The sequence below is a fragment of the Chelmon rostratus genome, chromosome 3 (genome assembly GCF_017976325.1).
Source record: "Chelmon rostratus isolate fCheRos1 chromosome 3, fCheRos1.pri, whole genome shotgun sequence".
NCBI classification, from domain to species: domain Eukaryota; kingdom Metazoa; phylum Chordata; class Actinopteri; order Chaetodontiformes; family Chaetodontidae; genus Chelmon; species Chelmon rostratus.
The window spans coordinates 4,919,990-4,942,096 of record NC_055660.1 but is presented as its reverse complement, the minus strand read 5'-3'; the positions used below and the strand labels follow the sequence as shown (position 1 = coordinate 4,942,096).

Below are 22,107 nucleotides of genomic sequence, written 5' to 3'. Positions count from 1 at the left end.
AAAGACTTTTCTTCAGGAGCTCAACGGAAGAAGGCGTTCATTTTATATGTTTTAAATAAAAACCCATACGTCAAACTCGTAAAAGTACACATCTAGGCGATATTTGGAGCACTGCAGACGATAAAGAACAGTGAGACCGAAAGTGTTCCATATAAATGAATAGATAAATAAGACAAACTATGGACCACTAAATGTGAAATGATCAAAGAGAAAAAAATATTCAAAGCCCACTTCTTCTTATTTATTGTTATTTCTTCCTGCTTCTTTCACAATAAAAGAGTTTATGGGAAGTCTGGTAAGTTTTTTTTTCATTCCAGACAGACTGTGGTGAAAGCTGGGGTCATAAAATCAAATTGTCACTGTGGAAAACAACAGACATAGAAATAAAAACTGCTGGAATTAAATAAAATCGACTCGCAATAAACAGTTTTATTGTGAAAAGAAGCAAAAGGAACATCACAACAAGTGACCCACTTTAAGTTGAAGATATTTGGGTCTTGGACTAATGTGAGGAAGTGAGGATATCATCTAGACTCTGGGACATGATATTTTTCATAAAATCGTTAATTGGAGAAAAAATGAACAGAGTAAAGGATAATGAAAATAATTGTCTATTGCAACCCTACTGTAACCCCCAACAGTGTTTTCTATTACAGAGCACAAAATTAAATACAGTTCAGGAAAGATTCATCTTTGTTGCGCAATGTCAGCTCATGGACAACAAATCTTGAGGTCACACTACAGCCATTAATTTGATCATGGGATGCATCCACTTATTCTGGTGTGTACTCACTCAGCCTTTCAATCTTTAGTCAGACTGCTTCACTTCCGGTTTGGTACCTGCTGCTGCTGGCTGTCTTGACGGAGATGTATGAGCTGAACGGGGCAGCGGGGTGTGTCCACAGTGCAGCAGAGAGGAGATGGAGGGAACCTTCAGCATGTACACACGAAACTACCCACTTCCCCATTCACTTACCAGTGTCTACAGAGAAATAGCAAAAACACTCACTGAGAGGACCCTGTGATGTTTGTCTTTAACAGAAATGTTCAAGCCCGAGCTGCAGGTGATTCCAGTTGAAATGTGCCAGTCATGGACGATCTTATTAATGCAACAAAACATATATCATGATCAGAGGAGCAGGAAAAAAATGCTCAACACAACCAAAGTCCTGTTTAAATTCATTTAGCCATCTTTATTCTAACATGACAAAAACAGAAAAAACAAAACATGTCCAAGGTTTCTTTTTGTAAAATCAAAATTAATTTCTTCTTACAAAATCTGACACGGCTTGTGCCAAACATTTCGAGAGTTCCCACTGAACTGCAGCTATAACACACAGTCACCCAGTGACTCAGTTCAACTCAAGAGGAAGCGCTAAAGTGCTCAGACGTACAGAGGTATATGGAAGCATTTCACAACAGACTCCTGTGGTACGACTTTTTTCATTCAATGAGCAAAGCAACAAATCAAAATGAGGATGTTGACGGTTTTTATTCAGCCAGAAGCTGTTGACAGAAGCAGACAACAACACTTCTTTTGCAGGAAGGCACAGAAGGCGGACTGAAGTCAACTTGCAGTCCCGTTCAGAATCAAAGCAGTCGTCCTGATTCATTTAAGGTACACCTGTAGCGTGTGATTCAGATTCAGAAGCAGCACTGTTTGCCATGTGTCTCTATAACTCACTGCCTCTTCTCTCCTCCAACAGAGAGCAGAGGCACGAGTGGTTTACTGCTCCTTCTTGTCTCCCTCTTTCAGCATGTACTTGTTGTACTGGCTGTCCGTCTTCAGCAGCTTGTCCCACCAGGTGAAGGTGGAGGCGTAGTTCCCAACGAAGTTCATGTGGTGGAAGTCGTGGAAACGAGTGCCGGCGTAGAACGGGATCAGGTGGAGCGGGTTCAGAGGGATGTCGTAACCACTGAGAGGGAGCAAGAAAGAATCTGTCAGTTATTCATTCAAAGAATCCATCAGTTTCTGTTCTGCCTCAGATATCATTTGTTTTATAAAAAAGATCCAGAGACAAATGTTTTTTAGATGTGGGATAGGAAATTATCAAAAATACTGATTTTGTAATGGTGATACTGGAAATAGGACGAAAGATACAAGCATTTTTTTTTCTTAGAGGGCCTAACTGCAAAAAAATAAGAAAATACTGATCAATAAAGGATTACAAGAGAAAATGTGTAAATTGAGGCAAAATCTGGTGAAACAGTGGGATTATTCATGTTTATTTATTAATTAATTTCTTCTAAATGTATTTATTTTACCTCTCTCATTTTTTCTACATTGCGTGACTTCTGTGAGTCATACATGCTCTATATTGTATCCACAATTAAAGGATTATTTGATTTCTGAAATTACGAAAAAAATTATGTAATTTAGAATGAGAGGGTTGAGAATTTTGAGAGAGAATTTTAAAAGCAAGTTACAAAGTAATTTACAAAAAGGTAAAAATGTGAATCTGAGTGAAACAAAATTTTGATTTAAATTTAAAAATTCTTTTTATTTAAAATTAGATTTTAGATTTCACTTTAATTTTAAACCAAGAAAGTAACAAAAGCACAACGAAACGTGACCTATAAAACAATCTATTTAGGTTGTCTGATCAATGTTTATACATCACAGTATTTATCACTCAGTAAATCTGGATGTATGTAATCCAAAAATAATAGCAAAATATAAACATGTTGATATAATAATAAGCCAACAGTGTTTAAAGAGAAGGGAGTTGTGTGTCATCTAATATGACAGTAACATCTGGTGTTCTCTGTGGCCCTCTAGTGGTCGACCCCATCAGTTAACATGATGAGAAACGTGCGGTTTCCCACGTAACCACCATCTCACCCTTTACTGTAATCAGTCACGTAACCATGAGAGGAGCTGTTACTGTGTCCTACCTGTGGACATCAATGGTCTCCAGCAGGCGGAAGGACACCCAGGCCCACAGGAAGAACACGTGGTTACAGAAGATCATGATGCCGATGAAGAAACCAGCACCCAGGATGAGCGTCTCGGCGGGATGAGCGTATTCTGCCTGCATGCCGAATGGAGACTGTGGGACAGCGGAGACAGTCCCCAAAAAGTATTTTTGGTTGAAGATTTGGGTTAGGGTTAGGCAAGTAGTGGCTGCAGATAGGGCAAGTCTCCAGGAAATGAATGTAAGTCTATGTAATGTCCTCTGAAGGGATGGAAACACAACTGTGTGTGTTTGTTTGTATGTGTGTGTGTGTGTGTTTTCCTACATTTGTGGAAGCGAGGCCGCTTTTAATGTGTAACCCCACTGTAAACAGATCAACTGGGAAACGGTGCGTTTGTGTTTATCCACCCGATCACGTGCTGTTTGTACTCACTGTGAACTCATGGTGGACTTTGTGGATGTATTTGTAGATCCTGCGATGGTGCAGCAGGCGATGCAGGAAGTAGTGCCAGGTGTCTTCAACGACAGCACAGCCAAAGCACTGAGCCAGAACATAGGGCCTGGAGGAAGAGACCAGGAGAGGCGGGTCAGAAAACCCCAACCAACAGATTTCACTGATGGCAGCATATGCAACAAACAGCCATGTCTGCCCAATATTCTCAATCAATTCAACTGGAAATATCTTTTTTTCATCTCATGGTGAATGACTTGTGACCAGATAATTCAAGGTGTTCGCAATAAGAGACAAAAACATTCATTATCATTCATATCCTGTATGGACAAGACAAATAAAAACTACACTACATAAATAAATGCATTAATATTATTATTATTTGTTATCTTTTTTCGTAATGTTGTTGTTCAAAGTTATGTTTTCTAGCAAACTGTAATTGTTTACAGGTAATAAGTTTTTTGAACACATCGCATAACAATCAAACAGTTGCTTTGATAATTTTTTATGTGATTTTATCTCAGTTTCCTATATTTTAATATGTATTGATACTCTGTGTTATTCATTTCAAGGCTATTCAGAAGAAATAAAACACGTTTTCTGTGTAAACCAGTCTCATTTCTGCCGTCATCACATTTAGCACAAGCGTGGATTTTAAATTTAACTCCCTAAAAAAGGCAAAAGTGTTTTAGTCCAGCCCAAATCTGAGTGTACGTCCGGGGTACTTTGAATGTGCCGTGCTCAGGTGTGTTTTACTCTGCTTCCACTGACCAGCGAGGCATGGAGTCCCAGTCATACGGGATATTGAAGAACTCAGTGAAGTAGTAAGTCCCACAGATCAAAGGCAGCTGGATGCAGAAATGGTTGAACAGGAGCATCTTGAAACATCTCCACTGTTTCTCCCAGGTCTCTGGTTTGTCCTGCACACATACACACACACACACACGTACAGCCAGAAGGTCTATAAGGAGGAACATCATCTTAGATTAAAAAAAAAAAAACTCACAACAACCAAAAACTGCACACAAACCTGCTGGATCTTGTATTTCTGCATGAAGGGCATGAACTGGAAGAGGAAACCAGGCAGGCAGAACAGGAAGTAGATGAACTCATGGACGATGAGCGACCCCCAGGTGGCAATCTGGAACTTGGTGTAGTTGTCCAGCATGTAGCCCCAAGCGTGCTTCAGGGAGGGCTGGAAGGGGTTTTCTGGCAGCACTGCATCTACGTACTCCACCGCCAGGTAAGCAGAGCTCAAGATGTCTGCCGTGCCGTTCGCCGCCATGATGGACAATGTGAGGTGACTGCGGGTGTGGAGGGAAGACTGGAAAACAGGAACACCGTGTTACACGTACACCAATCAGACAGGACAAGTCTTTACAGCTCCAGGTGGGCAGACTGAAGTTCTCTGTCCTGTTAGCCCACTAAAACGTGCCTGGTTCTTACACCATCGTTTTAAAAATGACATGAATTATCTGCAAACTAAATACTTCTTGAGGCATTAAATACTATTTACATGCATGCCGAAACAGCACTGATAGACTGTAAGAGGCGCTCAGATCTTTAATTGAAGTTAAAGTACTTATCACACCATGTCAAAATACTCTGTTTCAATCCTGCAATCACAATGTAACTTAAATAAAAGTGAAGTGTTACCAGCAAAATAAACTTCCAAGTATCAAAACTAAAGTACTGCTAATGCAAAATGACCTCTTCACCAGTGTCTTATGGGATCATTAGCGGTGCATTAATAAATAAGCAGGTGGAATCTTAAGGTGGAGCTGTTAACTGCTTTCTAGAGTGGTGGATAGTTTATAATAATGCATCATATTTGATAAATGCATAAATGCAATCTGATTCTGCAAACTAGTAACTACAGTTGTCAGATAAACATAGTGCAGTAAAAGTACAACATTCCCCTCTGGAATGTAGTAGGAAGTGAAAATAAAACTGGAAACAGTCAGGGAAGTAGAAGTACCATGGAGTCATACTTGAGTGTAGTGCTTGAGTAAACGTAACGCTACACCACTGCAGAAATTAAAAACACTATTACTACAATATAACAACTACACTCAGAGCACAGTGAACAATGTGCACTTGTTTTTAGTGACTATAACTTCACTAAAAATCAAAAGAAAGTGCTGCAAATATAATTACCACATGCCAATATTAATACTTACTAATGTTTTATTAATGTTTTGCCTTGGCTTTAAAACAACACTTTGATATGACACTAATACCATTTGCATAAGGCTTCATCTGAATACTGTGTGGACCATTAAATGCTGTACAGGAGCATGCAGGTTCACACTGCTAACAAGCCGTTAGTTCAACAACTACTACATGAGTGCAGCTGTCCGTTACATTCAATCAGAAGAGACTTGAACAGATAAAACATATCACTCATACTGAGACACTGACACTATTTCATGATTAATTAATTGATGATTAATACAGCCCTGCGAACCAGGCCTAAATATCTTTTCTATTGGTTTCACAAACCAAAATCTGCCTCTATTCTTCACCCAAACACATAAACAACAGATTTACTTCAGCAAATTTCAGCTAAATAAGTCATTTGCAGCCAGAAATGACGGTAAACTCTCACCTTTCCGCGGTACGTCCCGTCTACCTGAGCTTCTAGCGGCCGGCCGGGTGAAGTATAGTCATATCGAGCCATCTGATTGGCCGAGCGGAGAGGAGACTGACGTCGGAGGGCCGAGCGGCGTAGCTGATTGGCCGGCGGGATGGAGTGATGATAGTGAGACTGGAGGTTTCTACAGCAACGGCCAATCAGAGGCGTGCTCGGCTTTCATAACCGCGACAGTGTTGAACAGACAGTATGAGGGAGGAGATGGGGTGGTCGGAGCACGTTTGAGTCGTACGCGTGTCCTCCATCTTAAACTTACATTTTAACAGTGTGAGTCCAGTTTCAACTTTAAAAACGTTACAGAGATTTTGAGACATATCATAATGGTATAAATTTCAGTTATGTTTTAATCAAATTAATATTATATTCAATTTAAGCACCAACAAACTGATGTCTTGTTTAACAAAAAGTCAAATACAATTTTCTGTTCATTCTAGTTGCTATTTTTTTTCCAGAAATTTGTCTACATTAATTAAAAAGCATCCATGTCACATTTCAGTTCTTGTCATACAGCTAATTGTGACTGTAGAGCTGAACATCATTTAAAAGTAATGCTAAAGTTTCTGTGGCAATGACAAAATAATACTTTTTTCTAATACTTACTTGATCATCCAGTGGTGGAAGAACTATTCATGTCATTAATTCAAAAGAACAGCACAGTACTGTAGCAGGACCACAAAAATCTTATGTAAGTATTCAATATGCAGCAGAATGACATCTGTCAGTGATATATAACTCCATATTATAATTATTGATGTATGCAATCAATGAGAATGCATCATATTTTATAAGATGATCATACAGTGAGTTTAAGTATGTAAAATCGTAAATAAATATACTGAGATATAAAGTAATAAGTAACATAAAATGTTCAGTACAAAGACATATTAATGCTCTTTACTTGACATATTATGAGATAACTTGTAAAAAATGAATCACAGTTAAGTCATGAAATTATCACACACAGCTTATTCCATTTCAATGTTTTACTGATTTGGCAAAGTTTTAAAAACAGGTTATGTCATTTCACAGCTTTAAATACAAGAAGCATATTTATTAATGATAATATAAAACAAGTAATGAAACATTGTCAAAGTCATTAGCCTACATGACATTCCTCAATACACTGACAAGAAACAGCGATACCAGTTACTATTATAGCAATTTTCAATATAGGATGAGAGGGAAGAAAAAGGAAATGAAGAGTAGGTTTGGTCACTTTCCAGAAAGAGAGAACAGATTAGTAAAGTAGCAAAGAGAGACAGAAATAAGGAGACATAGTAAAATTGGCACATTCATAGTACGTCAGGGTGTGCAGTAGTTAATAGGGTTGCTACACCAAGGGAGAGGAGGGTACTGTTGAAGGAGAGGAGGTTAGAGTTGGGGACCATGCAGTGAGTTCAGGCTGTTGTTGTCATTAGTGGCTACAACCACAGCAAAGATGGCTGCCGAGTGACAGTAAAGCACTGATACATCCATTCTCCCTCTGTCTGTCACTGTTTTTGGCAACATGAATGAGGCTTCTCCTTTACCAGAACAACTGTATTCCAGTGAAAGTCTGTTTTGTTTTGTTTTTTTTTAGAAGAAATGTACATTTTCTGCAACTGCTTCTCCCCCGGCTGTTCTGAATTAACGCTGGCTAACGCAACCACGCGTCATCGCCGATCTAAGGTCAGCAGAGTCCAGCGGAGCTGTGTCCAGTAACAGTACTCGAGACGTAACGGAGGAAAAAAGAAGAGGGAAGCAGGGGCCTAATTTGACATTCAGGCACTCTTGAACAGCCACACTGCAACACTGTAAAAGGTCAGAGGTCAGACAGAGCGCGCTCATGCGGCGTCGGACCGGGCGTCACCACACTGAGACTCAGATGCGCACAAACACACACATGCTCACATGTGCAAGCAAAGGAGCACCTTGAAATGCAAGCGCACACACACTCAGACACACAACACACAAACACACACTAGGAGGGGTAAAAACAAGGAGAAACAAAGATTTCAGTCCCAGATGGTCCTTCTCTGCCTCCCCCTCCCATAGATTCAATCAGTGGTCTCTCTCGTGTTAACATCACTAAAGTTAAAGTAACTTTGCAGTTTTAGTAGCTTCATATCAGTAGCGTTTCAGAGACACTGCAGTGGTGCAGTGGCGATTCAAACTGGTTTGTCCAGTCGCTGCGGCAGTCCTGCCAGGAGGGGATCAAAACGCGGGTTCGATCCCCCCCGTTTGTTACAGCTCCCCCGTTCAGGTAAGTGCAAAAATCTTCATCGCAATCCTCAACAACAACAATCTTGTCATTTTCTTCATCTTCGTCAGTGCCTGTGCGAATGCTGCCCAACATCGAAGCATTGGCATCGTAGACAGATCCAAGATCAGTATTCAGCAGGAGAATACATTCTGCTCCGAATCAGTGGCAGGTGTCAAGAGCAGTCATAAGGGCTTGTCGATCACAGTCACACCTGTGGTTCCCAAAAAAAAAAGTTATTATCATTATAGAAGGCTAACATAAATGTAAAAATAATGAAAACTAGTGAAAGCAAACAGTGTTTATGTCCACTACAGCTGTCCTGCACATACTGTTCTTGATACGTTATTGTCTATTTGTATGATGAGATAACAGTGTATTGATCCCAGAGGGGAAGTTAGATGTTACAGCAGCACAAGAACAAACAGGCCACGTGCAGTAGAGACAACGAAAGATGTAAACATCAGGAAAACTACCAAAAAATCAAAATGAATCAGAATTAAATCTCTATAAAGATACAAACAAGTAAATGGAAAGTAGAGGTCAATCCACAAAAAAATGTAATAAAATTGTAATAAATTTGCACAAATTGAAGTATAAAGCTACATATTACAGCAATGTATTGTGTTGCAAGTCTGTCAAATGTGTAATAATTATGTATATGTACAAGACAGTGTTGTTGGAATAATACAGTTTAACATGTATAAATATATAACAGTAATAGACAAAGGTGAGGTAGATATATATACATACAGGATAGCTATAGTATAATGAGGTAGTCTTCCAATAACTACATGATAATAGAAAACACAGTGATAAACAGAAATATATAGAAAGTATATGGTGACAAATGTATTACAGCAACAAAGTGTTAGTGTTGCTGTTATGCATTATATAAAAATAACATAATAATAAGAAATAAAGTTTTAGGTTAAGTTAGTCTCCATCTTCAGATCATATATATTTATTTAATTCTATTTTCTTTTCCTTTGTTGTTATATCTTTTTCTAATATCCTGCATTTGTTCAACCAGCCTCTATCGCTCTCTGCGCACATGTCAGCCAATCGCGAGCGGAGATTCCAGTACAGGAAGTGCTACAGATATGACTGAGGTGTGTCTCTACCTGATCTGAGCAGCACGGGACCGATCGGTAATCCTCACCCTCACCAATCCTGAACCACTCACACGGGTCGAGCAGCGACGAGGTCGTTTAAAAAGTGTCGTCATTACAAGGTCTGTCCACCAGAGAAGACCAGCACGTTTAAATGTCTGCTGAATACATTCTTGCTCACAGCTCTTTAATGCCCAACACAAAGGGATCCTTATTAAAAATGTTATGAGGTTGTTCTTAACTCTCAAATGTCAGTGTGAAAAAGCTGGTATCTGGGAACCATAAGTAAATGCAAGTGTGTACAGTTTACTACACGATTCCAGAGTTAGAGCAGGACAATACGTTTGAAATCAGTATCATAATAACATGATTTCTTTTCATCATTACATGGAAAATTAATCCAAAATCACATTTCACGCTTGATTAGTTGTCGACTATTAAATTATTTTGATAGTTAAAGTAATTCTTTCTGAGAAAAAAGTCAAAATTCTCTGATTTAATCTTCTTAAATGTGAATATTTTCCAGTTTCTTCACTCCTCTATGACAGTAAACTGAATGTTTTTGGGCTGCTGGGGCTTTGGGGAACACTGATGAACATTTTTCACCATTTTCTGATATTTTATAGACCAAACGACTAATTGATGAATCCGGAAAATAATCAACAGATTAATCGGCACTGAAAATAATCATTAGCTGCAGCCCTGTATCAATCAAATTAAAGTTCAGTGCAATATAATGAATATGTTCCACTGTTATTTGCATTACAGCAGACAAAACCGTTCACATGTAAACAAAAACTTCTATTTCCATTCACATCATTATGATTCTGTGGCCCAAACTTCAGTTTAACCTTCTTTCTCACTTCAGTTTGGATGCAAAACGTTAAGTAAGTGTCAGGCATGCATGTTCCCGTGCTGCCTACACACCTGCATAACTGCGCCCCGTGCTCATGCAGGTCGGCAGTAGCGTCCACTTGTCCGAGTTCGGATTGTAGAACTCCACAGAGGCCAAATTGCAGCTGCCATCGTCTCCTCCCACCACATACAGCAAGTTGTTTACAGCGCACACACCTGAAAACACACAGAGGGGAGATCAGCGGACATCTAACAGAGCAGCAGCTCATCTGAGGACGTCTGCCAGCGGTCTGCGTTACCTGCGTTACGCCGACACATGTTCATGTCAGCTACCTGTCGCCAGCTGTTCGAGGCCGGATCATAAACTTCACAGCTCTTCCTCACCAATGGACCATCATGACCCCCCACAGCGTACAGTAAACCTTTTAACACACCTACACCTGAGGAAGACATTGTTTACAACAAACAGCATAATTATATGATCCAGCGTGTTTGTTTTAATGTTTTAATGGATAAGTCTGTCAGAATGGTTTTATCTGTCCTCACCCGCTCCACTGCGTCTCGTGCCCATCTCTGCGATGTAGCTCCACGTGTTGCTTTTAGGGTTGTAAGCTTCTACAGTACTCAGACACTGCCTGGTCGCACCATCGTAACCTCCAACTGCATACAGGATGCCTGGAAAACACGTGAAATTAAGGCTGAGCAATGAAATATTATCAAAAGTGCAACATATAATACATTTAAAAAAACAGAGATCAAAGTCTACAAATCGTTTTCTCCAGGTGTCAGGAAACATGCTTGTTTGGGACAAACTGCGGCAAAAATAACACCATCATCATATCAAAAGAAGCCTGTGACTCATATTTCAATCGTAGTATCTGTCAAAGCCATCGCAACATGATGTTTTTTGTGTATTGTTTAGCCCGACAAGAAATGCATGCAGCTCGTGACTTGGAATGAAGGAGGCACAGTGGTGGACAAAATAATAGAAACATGTAAAATACAGCCATGCAGTATTTGCAAAATAGACAATAGCTGTTTAAGCATTTTGCTATTTACTGTACTTCATGGCTTATTTCTCTTTGTTTTATAAACTTTCTGCTGTGTCTCTTTTTCCCTTCTCTTCTTCCTGTAAAGCACCTCAGCAATCTTCTGTTTAAGCATCCGTATTCTTTGTAGGGTCAACTTGCAATAATTTTGTTAATATGGTTTTCCTCTATTTTATACTCATAACAGTAAACGAGTGCAATAATGCATTATTATATTAAGAGCTTCATGCCAGTTCCTGTCTCCACAAACTAACAGCTCTAAAAATAACAAAGGAATGTATTCATTGTATAGGTGTCTCTGTTATTTTGTCCACCTTCTGATTTATTTCTAAATGCAGAGTGTAAAACTGAACTGGGAACTGTATTCACCATTGACAACACCCACTCCTACACTGCTTCGTCGGGTACTCATGGGTAACACATGGAACCACTCGTCTGTCTTAGCGTTGTACGCCTCGATCGTGGACAGACCTGCGAACACACACACACACACACACACACACACACACACACACACACACACACACACACACAAGTCTTATCATTTCCTGTTGGCACACAAATTAAAAGCCTGCAGGGAGTCAGCAATCACAGCAGTTTAAAAAACATATTGACGACAGCACAAACGTACCCGTGCTGCCGTCGAAGCCCCCCACAGCGTACAGGAGCCCATTAAGCACGGCGGCCCCGAGCGTGGAGCGGCGGTCCTGCATGCTGCTCACGCTCGTCCAGCGGTCCATCATCGGGTCGTAACAGTCCACCGTCCGCACACGCAGAGAGCCGTTGAAGCCGCCGACCGCATACACACACCCACTGACGTACACCACACCTACAGGCAACAACACAGGACACACAAACATAGAGTTATGCTTCTTTATTCTTACATGCTCTACATTTTGGAGTCAAATATTGTACTTTTTACTCCACTACATGTATTTGACAAAACTAGTTTGATACTAATACTTATATACTTTTAAGATTTTTGAATGCAGGACTTTTACTTAGTATTCTTCACTGTAGTATTGCTACTTTTGCTAAAGTAAAACATCTGAGTGCTTCTTCCATCACTGGCATTTGTGCTGCAGTAACAAGATTGTAATAAACTGACAAACTTATTTCCCTTCATGCATCTTTAAACCGAGGATCTGTGGATATATGTAGGGGAAGACGGGCGGAAACATGCCACCGGGGGTGTTTGCAGCAATACCCAGAGCACATTTAAATATGCACAATCCTGAAAATCAAACAGGAGTGCTTCAGAATGTGCCAAGATAGCCAGGATCTGACCTGAGAGCGGGCACAGCTGACTGAAAGACAGGTGTTAGCCACATTCTGTAGGTGCGTCGACCTGAACACGTCATATCAGGTCGACGAGGCCTGTTTCCTCTTCACACGCAGTTTGGAGGATAACCAAAACCAGCATATAGACGGCGTCTCCCAGCAGCCTCGACTCTACTGGATTTCACAAAATAGTGTTCAGGTGAATCTCATCGACTAAACGTGCCACCGTGTGAGGGGTGTGTGTTCATATGGTCGTCAGTGCCTGGAAAATGCATCACTATATGAATACAGCGTAATAAATATCAACCTTGGACACTATTTGACACTGGTCCTACATCCTGAAACCTAACCTTAACTAAATATCCAAAGTCCATGTTGCTCAGAGGATCCAGCCCCTTAACTGTGACGGTTTCCCACCTGCTCTGCACCTCCTGGTCGGGAGCTCAGCCACCTGGTACCATCGCTGCTCCTCAAAGTCATAACACTCCACACTGCGGATGGCCTTGGGAGCCTGGCCTCCAACCACAACCATCACCTAAACAGAGGAGAAACAGCGGTGAAACTACACAAAGAATCGTGGATCGGCTATTGTTTTTAACCGAGAGCGCGTCATCATGACTGACCTTAGGACAGCAGGCTGGCGTCCTCATGCGTGTGCGTGCAGTCTTCATCAGCGCTCTCTGGTCAGCTGGCAGCAGGTGGTACTTCATGGCCTCGATCAGGTAGTCTTTACAGGCGCTGCTGTTCTTAATCAGCGACTCCTCCTCCACCCGCTAACACGAACAAAGCGGGAGAGGAAGCAGCCGATTAGTCAATGTTCATCTGATGCCCGTTCAATCTGACAGAGCCTCTGAAGTCGCGTTAAAGAAGAAGCAGCACCGTCGGCCGCATTCACGACGCCACTGCTAGCATCATATTGTGTTATTCATAGATTCTTTTTTCTCGTTCGGCCAGAAAATGTGAGTCACGCAGCTGTTTTGTTAGCAACGAGAGCAAATCATTCAATAACACACATGCAGAACATTCTCGGCATAACAACATCTTGTCTGTGGATGTCTCATTAACTAAAAACCTGCTTGAATCTGGGTGTTTGAGCTCCAAAACAAAGAAAAAAATAACAATAGCAGCATGATTAAAAATTTAAATCCTGCTTCCAGTGCAGCCTGATATGATACTCCTCTCATCCTGCACTTTATCTCTATATTTCCTTTAAAATGACCATATTTACATGTTGCCCTGCATGTCCGCTTCCTCCACATCCACTTTCTAATTACTTGCATTCATTCTCCATTTGACTCCTTCTCTTTTCTTTTACCTGAAGCTTCTTTTTAAAAGTCAATATTAGTGCATTTTTATTATTTACATCTTACCATATCTTATTTTACGATACTATGCACTATGCACGGTCCATGGACACGGTAGCCAAGTATTTGATGCAAACCACAGCATGTAAGTGTAAGTCTTATTGTCAAGCTGCCTGTGGAGTTTACATCGTTTGGCTTTGCTATAAAACACAATCTGACATTTTTTTGCCACCTCATCCCTGTTTCAGCAAGAACAGAAAAAAAAAACTAATTGGACAACGTCTCCTGTAAACTGGATACGTAGCTGCATGTTGTCTGCCTGCGTGCTAGCAAACACAGACAGAGTGGTTATCCTGCCTGGGTGCTGAAGCAAGACTGACACTTCAGCACAGAGCCGTTGTGAAGAAGCAGTGATGGTTGTGCTGTGCTTAAAACATGCAACACGAGCCGCCGGCAAGAAACGTTACTGAAGCCAGATGACCTTCAGCGTTCTGCAGCTAAAACTCATCTGCCTTCGATTACAGAACAACAGGCTGTTGCTCTGTCATTAGCTGAGCTGTGTCTTCACAAGCTTAAATTTAAACTGCACCAGTGCTTTAGTCTGAACCTGGTTTCTGAGTCCTGAGTTTAAGGTCATGAAGTTCATACCTGCACCAGGTATTCTCTGGAGAGAAGCGGCAGGCGGACGTGTTCCATCAGGTGGGCCAAGTGTTCCTGTCGGACATCTTTATCGTGGTTGACCCAAGCTATCACTGCCTCGAAAACCTACACAGTGAAGAGCACGGACACACTTTAAGCACATCACGTGTCGGCCTACCTGAGCGCACCGAGCACGGTGAGCGCGTACCTTCTCCTCCGTGGGGATGGTGAGCTTGTCGCTGGCGATCAGGCTCGACACCTGCTCCATGCCCAAGTTGAGGAACTCTTCACTCCCAACCACCTCGGTGAAATGTTGCTCTGCCATGAAAAAAACTTTGTGAGTGCGGATGAATTTTCGCTACTTTCTCAACATTTCCATTAATTTAACCTGCTCTCATTCTGCCTCATCTACTGGCCCATATCCTCCAGGACACACACAAACCCATTTCAACAGAGCAACAGAAGATGTTCTCACACACACACGCACACATACAAAAAAAAAAAATTTGCACACACAAACCTGCGTAGCTGTTGGCCTGCGTGAGGAGCTGAGAGCAGGCGTGGAGGTCGGCGAAGGCTCGTATTCCCAGGCAGTTGGATGGATGAAGCTGAGAGCTCAGGAACTCACAACAAGCCTTTTTTACCTCGTTCAGCTGGAGCAGGCCTGCTGCTGGCAGCAACGCCTGTCAAACACACACACAGAGAAAATCCTGCATAAAGTGGCAGTTTGCGGACTATGTGATGCAGATGCAACAGATGCAGCGACACCATCTTTATGTCAGCTGATCACAGGTTCAATCACCAAATATGACCTGCTTGTTACTGCTGCAGTCTCTCTGAGTGAGAGAGAGTCCACCTGAGACTAACAATGCACACGTGTGGATTAGAGTGCAAGGAGTTTCCAAACTAAACTGAAAAAACAGCAGTAAGAACTCCAGGTCACACTTTATATTAAGGTACACATATTCACCATTAACCAGTGGCTTATCAGCATGCATATAAGCAGCATACTGGCTCCTTATTAGTCATTATATGCTTTATTCTACGTGACCATATTCTACAACTACTTGGCCATTAACTAAGAGTTTTCCCTCAATAACCTCCTACCTGCTTATTGATAGTAGGAATAATAAGGAATAAGGAAGTGGTTGTACATGAATTACGATCTTAATGACCCTAATCCCCAGAATAAGGAATTAAAAAGTGTTTTATAATGACTAACAAAGAGCCAATATGCTACTAAAATGCATGTTAACTTGGTGTCAGAGAAGTCAAACACTTTCACTCCACTCTCGTGAAAGTGGAACGTGGGCATGCAACTTGTTTTGGCGGAATGAACTGACTTCCTCAGCTTTGTTCTTGTCTCTCGGCTCTTCTGACTGTTGTTCTAATACAGGATCAATCTGTTTCCAGGGAGAGAAGCTAGTCTCCAGCTTTCTCCAGGACGGACTTGAACTCCTGTGATTTTCCCACTCAGCGAGCCACGATGAACTGTTGAGTGAACGTGTCTCTGGGTGAACGACGAGTTTATATATATATATATATATATATATATATATATATATATTATATGTCTGTGTAACAAAAAAGAGGGAATCTGAGTGTACGCAAGCCAGGAGTTTACAAATGAGCCTAAAGATGTCACCACTTATCACATAAAATAAATAAAGAAACCTACTGTGCTATTTGCACAGCCGTGATCTGATTATTCCCTTAACTCAGCAGCAATCTGATGCCAGCAGCGTCGATATGATCATGACAACCGATTCCCATTTTCAGGATAATCTAGTAAATTAAAATCCAGCAACACTTTTGGTGAAAAGCCTGATTACTTGACCAGTCCATTTTGATGACTTGCTTTAAAGGAGGGCCATTATGTCATTAATGGGATGTGTAATGTGTTGAGGCTGACCACAGAACAGTCAATCTGAAAGTGAAAATCAGTGGGTTTGGTAATCACTTATGGAAAAACAGGAAGTTTCATTTGATAGGGCGCTCAGAAAGGTTCATTTAGCGGCACAGAGCTAAGATTCATTGGTTAACTAGCTGGGAACAGCGTGGTACAACTGTGAATCACAGTAATTCTCCATGTTTGTTATGACATGCCCACTTTTCAATGTTCAAATCAAATTCCTCCCAGTGTTACGTCTGCCTACTTGTCCTGTTTCACTTCACTTCAAAAACATCACGATACACAACCTCGGCACTCTCCAAATTCCTTTTTGCACAGACTTTAGATTCACCGATTTTCCAGGAACTTCAAGAACTCATTCCAAGGGATGTGATCAGCTCCATGTCAGCTGGGGTTTAAAGGTAAGTAAGTGAAGTGTTATTCATATAGTTGCAAATCTTTTCGTGTGTGTGAAGCATGTAAAAATGATTATACAAAAGATAAGAAATAAAGAAATGAGGCAAAAACACATAACAATGTAAAACACAGCACAATGAGGGACAGACCAGACAACGAAAACAACAAAAAACAGCCCCGAGTGGAGATCTATAACAAAGGTTTGCCTATGAAAACATGTTGTTAGACGCCACTTAAAAGAGTCCAAAGATTCTGCGAATCTGATAGATGATTCCAGAGGGTTGGGGCTAAAACAGCAAAGGCACCATCGCCTTTTGTTTTGCAGCTGGAGCGAGGGGGGGGGGGGGGATAAAGGCAGAGATTAGAGGATCGGAGCAGTGGAGAAGTGGAATACGGGACGAGGAGATCAGAAACATAACTGGAGGGTCATGCAGATCCCTGTAAGCAATCAACAGGATCTCAGCAGTGGCTGTGTTTCCAATGCAGGATGTAGGCCTACAGATAATGCATGTATGTAAATATAAATACGGGTGGCTTTACCTGCACGTTATCCTCCGTGACCTGGATCTCTGCTGTGTAGATGTAGTCCACCAGCAGGCCCAGTGTCCAACCGTCCATCTCCTTTATCCTCACTCGCTTCGCCCTGCTCTCTGCCATCTCACCTGTCGACACACACGTGTTAGACATCCATCGTCACACAGGATGTAACACTTGTGCTGCATTACAGGAACTCAAGAACACTGAAACAAAGGCGGAAAGATGGTGTCAAATGTCCTGCAGCGTGGACGGAAGGGAGTCCTCACCTGTAAACATAGCGTGGAAGTAGGGGCTCCCAGCAGCCAGAACCACCCTGTGAGCGGCGATCTCTACGTCCTCCGCCACTATGGTCACGTCACACAGCAAGTTCTGGCTGTACGGGGCGTTGAAGAGATTGAGAGGCGAGAGGTTAAAGTTTAAAAAGTGGTGCCCGGAGGATCTGGAGATAATGAGACGACAAAGACCTGCATCACCTGCGCAGCTCGTTCATGACTTTGAATGCCTTCCTCATGTGCCGAGGGTTGAGCGTGACGGGACCTTGCCTCTCGACTCCATCTTCTTTGTCCAGAGCGTGTGGACAAAGTCTGGTGCACCTGCGTGGGACGGCACACAAACATGCACACACGCATTACTGTGCTGCCCACGACTGCAAGTCAGTGATAATACACAACAAGGTGTCCTGATACATGCCTGTAGCGGTTATTGTCTGTAACAGGACATCTGGGAGTGTGTGACAAGGTGTGTCAAGTTTGCTTGCGATCACTTTAAAACAGGAAGTTCAGTGTATTTGACCAGCAACAGTTTCTTTAACTGACAGCAAGGAGGGACTGTAGCAATTAGCATTTGTTGTTGCCTTTAGTTTGATATGTCTTACACAGAGATTTAGAAGATAACGCTAGGTGATCAAAAATCATTCAATTTAAATAAAAAAACCCTCTCTAGTTGTATCCAGCCATGCAAATAGTTGTGGTTTTATTTGTCCCAGTTTTAAGATATTTCTCAGATTTCTGCCTCCATTCGCACCTTTTTTATTATTTTGGGTGAACCCACCGTTTAATGCATTGACCGGACACCTGACAGCCAATCAGAAACGAGTATTTTCCAGGACCAGGACATAAAATAGCGTGAACACTTCCTGCACGATCCCTTTCTTCATATCAACGACAAACACTGCTTCAACTAATGTGCCTGATCACAGCAGGTTGAATGTCGATCAGCAGCATCCGTCAGGTATAAAGACGTCAGTCTGCAGATGCGCTGGTGCGCGACTGGCTATTTTTCTCTTTAAAAGGAAGCGTTCACAAGAATCATCACAATAAACGCCAAGCATGAAGACGCTGCATGACGAAACCGAGGTCACAGGTTGACGTGGATATGACGGATTAGTACGTGACAAATGTTGCTCTGGCATGAAACCTGTTATGAGTCAGCACTGAAGCAGTCTGCAACTGTGATTTAGTTAAAGGGTTGATTCACCCAAATTACAAATATACACATATAGAAATGTATAGAAATATACGTTCTACAACAGACACAGGCCCCATGAACACTGCTAAGTACGTTTGAAATGCTGTGAGGACACACGTTATATTCTCCTCCTTTGCACTGAGGGGCAGATCAGAGAAGAATATTAGAATATAACAAATACTAAAAACAACTTCTCAATATAATGTAGTACAATTCAACAGCACCACAAACTACATCCTCCAAAATGACCGTGAAGTTGAATCAACACCTCTAAAACTGTTGCAACAATTACAACCTTCATGGATGTGGAGTTATTGCAGGACTGTTGCATTAAGCTGCATTAGTTTGAGTCAGAAGTATCAAACAAACTGACGACCCCACCCCTCACCTCCCACCCTCTGAGCAGTGCATATGGACCCTTTTGTTTTTAAGTTACAGTCAGTCCTTTACTGGAATAAGGCTACCTGGTGATTTGATTAAAGCCACACCTTTTTAAGGAATATGCACAACATCAATTCATAATTCAGCTCATCAGACAAGCTTTTGACAAAGGAATCCTCTACAAGACAGGACCGCAAAATATGCAAACAACGGCCATTTGTACTTGAACTCACAAACAAATTAGCAGTTAAATAAACTACCTGAACAAACTGCCACAAAGTGGACATGGCCCCCGGGGGCCCGCATGATAAAACAGCCTTGACCTCATAAAGTGACCACTCAGTGTTGAATTTGCAGATGCTGCACGACACACAAACATCATTAACTAATACTTATACAGTACTGCATGGAAGAAGTACTCAGATAATGCATAGGAGTAAAAGTACAAAAAACTTTAATGTAAAAAATTCAATCACAATTTAGTTCAGATATATTCTAAACAAAACATACTTAAAAAAAAATCATAAGAACTTGTCCTGAAGAAAAATGGCTGATATATTATTATGGTTTGCATTTTTAAATGAATACTGATGCATCAAGTCACATTTAACTGTTGCAGCTTGTTGATGTGGAGCTGATCTGAACCACCTTATATACACTTAGCTCAGTATGTTCAGACACTACACTGAGTTCAGTCCTGTGGTCCCCAAACCAGGGGTCAGGGCCCTACAAATGGTCACATGATAAGTGTGACAGTGAGATGATTGATGGGACAGATTTATATCTAGTTTTTGGACTTTTCTCTAATTTTAGCAGCATTTTTGTGAAATTTTTTATAATTTTAGGGGTGACAAGGCAAAAAAAAAGTTGGAAGCTACTGATGATGTGGTATCTTCTAACTTATCATACGTTTTGCATGTAAAATCTAAACCTGAAACTAGAAACTATAGTTGTCAAATAAATGTGGAGTTAAAGCACAGTATTGCATCAGAAAAAAATAAATATTTAAAACAGCAGAAAATGATTTTAAAGGACAAGCACCTCAAAACTGTACATGTACGCTACAGATGGAAGTTATGAGTATTTTCATTATTGATTAATCTGCCAATTACTGTCTCGATTAACTAGTTGTTTGGTCTGTAAAATGTCAGAAAATGGGGAAAAACGTCCATCAGTGTTTCTAAAAAGCCCAAGATGATGCAAGTGTTTTGTTCTGTCCACAACTGAAACATTTTCAGTTTGTTGTCATAGAGGAGTGAAGAAAGACAACATATTCACATTTAAGAGGCTGGACTGAGCGAATATTGACTTAATTATTTGAAAAAAATGACTGAAACCGATTAATTAATTATCAAAACAGTTTGCCGATTAAGTTAATAGTTGACAACTAATTGATTAATCGATGAATCGTTGCAGCTGAGTGCTTTCCAGCGCTGGTCTGCACACACAAGTGGCCTCTCTCCCTCATAATAAAACATCCAACACTTATAAATATACTGCTCGTGGCAAGATCACGTGGCCCCTGTTTTCTGTCACAAACACACCCACACACACATGGCTAATATAGCAGTTAACACACACACACATATATATATATATGTATATGTACATGTATATGTATATATACACATCGCCTCTGCTATTAACACCTCAGTAAATCAGAGCATTATAACGAGCACAAACCCCCACCCAGCCTGCTGCGGACAGGCTCGGTATCAGTCCCCGGCTCTCAGTGACCGGTCCCCCCGGTCCGCGAGCAGCCACACCGGCTGGCCGCTGTCTCTGTCAATGCGGCACCATCAGTCAAGCAGCCAGTGGGAACCGTCAACACACACACACACACACACACACACACACACTTACAGCGGATGACTGTCCATGATTCCGGTGTTTTTCAGAGGCTGAAAACTTGGCCCAGCGGCATGCACCATTCCATATCCACGATGTCGTCTTTAGTGGGTCTAAATGCAGGCGTGGATCGCGGCGATCCTCCGTCCAGAGGCGGGGAGACGGGCTGACGGCAGCCCCATTAAATCGGGCTCTTCCACATAAACACACAGCCCGACTGCGGTGACACTCCGTGCAAACACGTTGCGATTCGACCCGGCTGCTGTACCCTGCGGACGGCTTCTCCTGTCGGCCAGGAAAAAAGGAGAAAAACAGGAGCCAACCGCAGCGTCAAAAAAGGGCTCAACGGGATCTATTTCTTCCCCTCTTCCCTCCTGGGTGTATACGGGTGCGAGGGGCGGACGGACGAGGCTACCTGTTATTTTCCAATCGCTGATTAAAACGCACAAACAAGGACATGTCGGCAAAGACGGTCCTCTGAGCAGCCAAGGCGTCCCGCAAGAAAGCACTGTCTCCCCCTAGCGGTGGAAGACTGACCCGGGGAGCACAGACGCCAATCCTCACTGGAAATAATGGGAGAAAACCACCACCAGTGCTTCAGACAGAGGGAGCGTAGAGCCACAGCAGCCAGTTCACAAAGAAAGGTAAGAGCAGAAATCAATCAAAATTCAAATAAACACAAATATAAATAAATAATCCCAAAATCATCTAAATGTATTGAACACACACTGTAAAAATAGTGGCCATTAATACACTGCAGATCAACACTGCATATCTGTGGATAATGTTATATACTATACAACCAGGTGCTAGATTGTCCTTGTTAACACAGAAATAAGTGTAACACAGCATAGTGACTAGCTAATTTTGAGTATCTCATAAATCTAATAAAGTTGAGTGAAACTTTGGATTTAGTAAGTCAGAACTTGCCCTGAAATCTTACGATTTTGGTTCAGTATCTCACAATGTTCACTTACAAACTGAGAATTTTGATTTTGGATCTCATAGACCTCATGACCCCTGGAAGAGTAGCTGTTTTCAAGGAAATAATTAAAGAGGATCCTAATA

General features: G+C 41.5%; 2 protein-coding genes across 2 annotated transcripts; both read right to left on the bottom strand.

Annotated features, from left to right (window-relative positions):
• Nucleotides 1-1,212: 1,212 nt before the first annotated feature.
• On the bottom strand, nucleotides 1,213-6,006 carry msmo1 (methylsterol monooxygenase 1). The gene is made up of 6 exons (XM_041934114.1): nucleotides 5,975-6,006; nucleotides 4,397-4,690; nucleotides 4,138-4,286; nucleotides 3,349-3,475; nucleotides 2,896-3,050; nucleotides 1,213-1,916 (listed from the first exon to the last, which is right to left on the bottom strand). The coding sequence occupies exons 2-6, from the start codon at nucleotides 4,649-4,651 to the stop codon at nucleotides 1,727-1,729; spliced, it is 876 nt and encodes a 291-aa protein (XP_041790048.1). The 5' UTR covers nucleotides 4,652-4,690; nucleotides 5,975-6,006; the 3' UTR covers nucleotides 1,213-1,726.
• Nucleotides 6,007-7,033: 1,027 nt separating this feature from the next.
• klhl2 (kelch-like family member 2) lies at nucleotides 7,034-21,435 on the bottom strand. Its single transcript, XM_041933114.1, has 15 exons — nucleotides 21,055-21,435; nucleotides 17,817-17,936; nucleotides 17,610-17,716; nucleotides 17,347-17,468; nucleotides 15,019-15,181; nucleotides 14,707-14,816; nucleotides 14,508-14,624; nucleotides 13,179-13,328; nucleotides 12,973-13,090; nucleotides 11,906-12,103; nucleotides 11,644-11,745; nucleotides 10,772-10,900; nucleotides 10,525-10,665; nucleotides 10,298-10,441; nucleotides 7,034-8,472 (listed from the first exon to the last, which is right to left on the bottom strand). Exons 1-15 carry the CDS (start codon nucleotides 21,120-21,122, stop codon nucleotides 8,444-8,446), a joined length of 1,818 nt encoding a protein of 605 aa, XP_041789048.1. The 5' UTR covers nucleotides 21,123-21,435; the 3' UTR covers nucleotides 7,034-8,443.
• Between the last annotated feature and the right edge of the window lie 672 nt (nucleotides 21,436-22,107).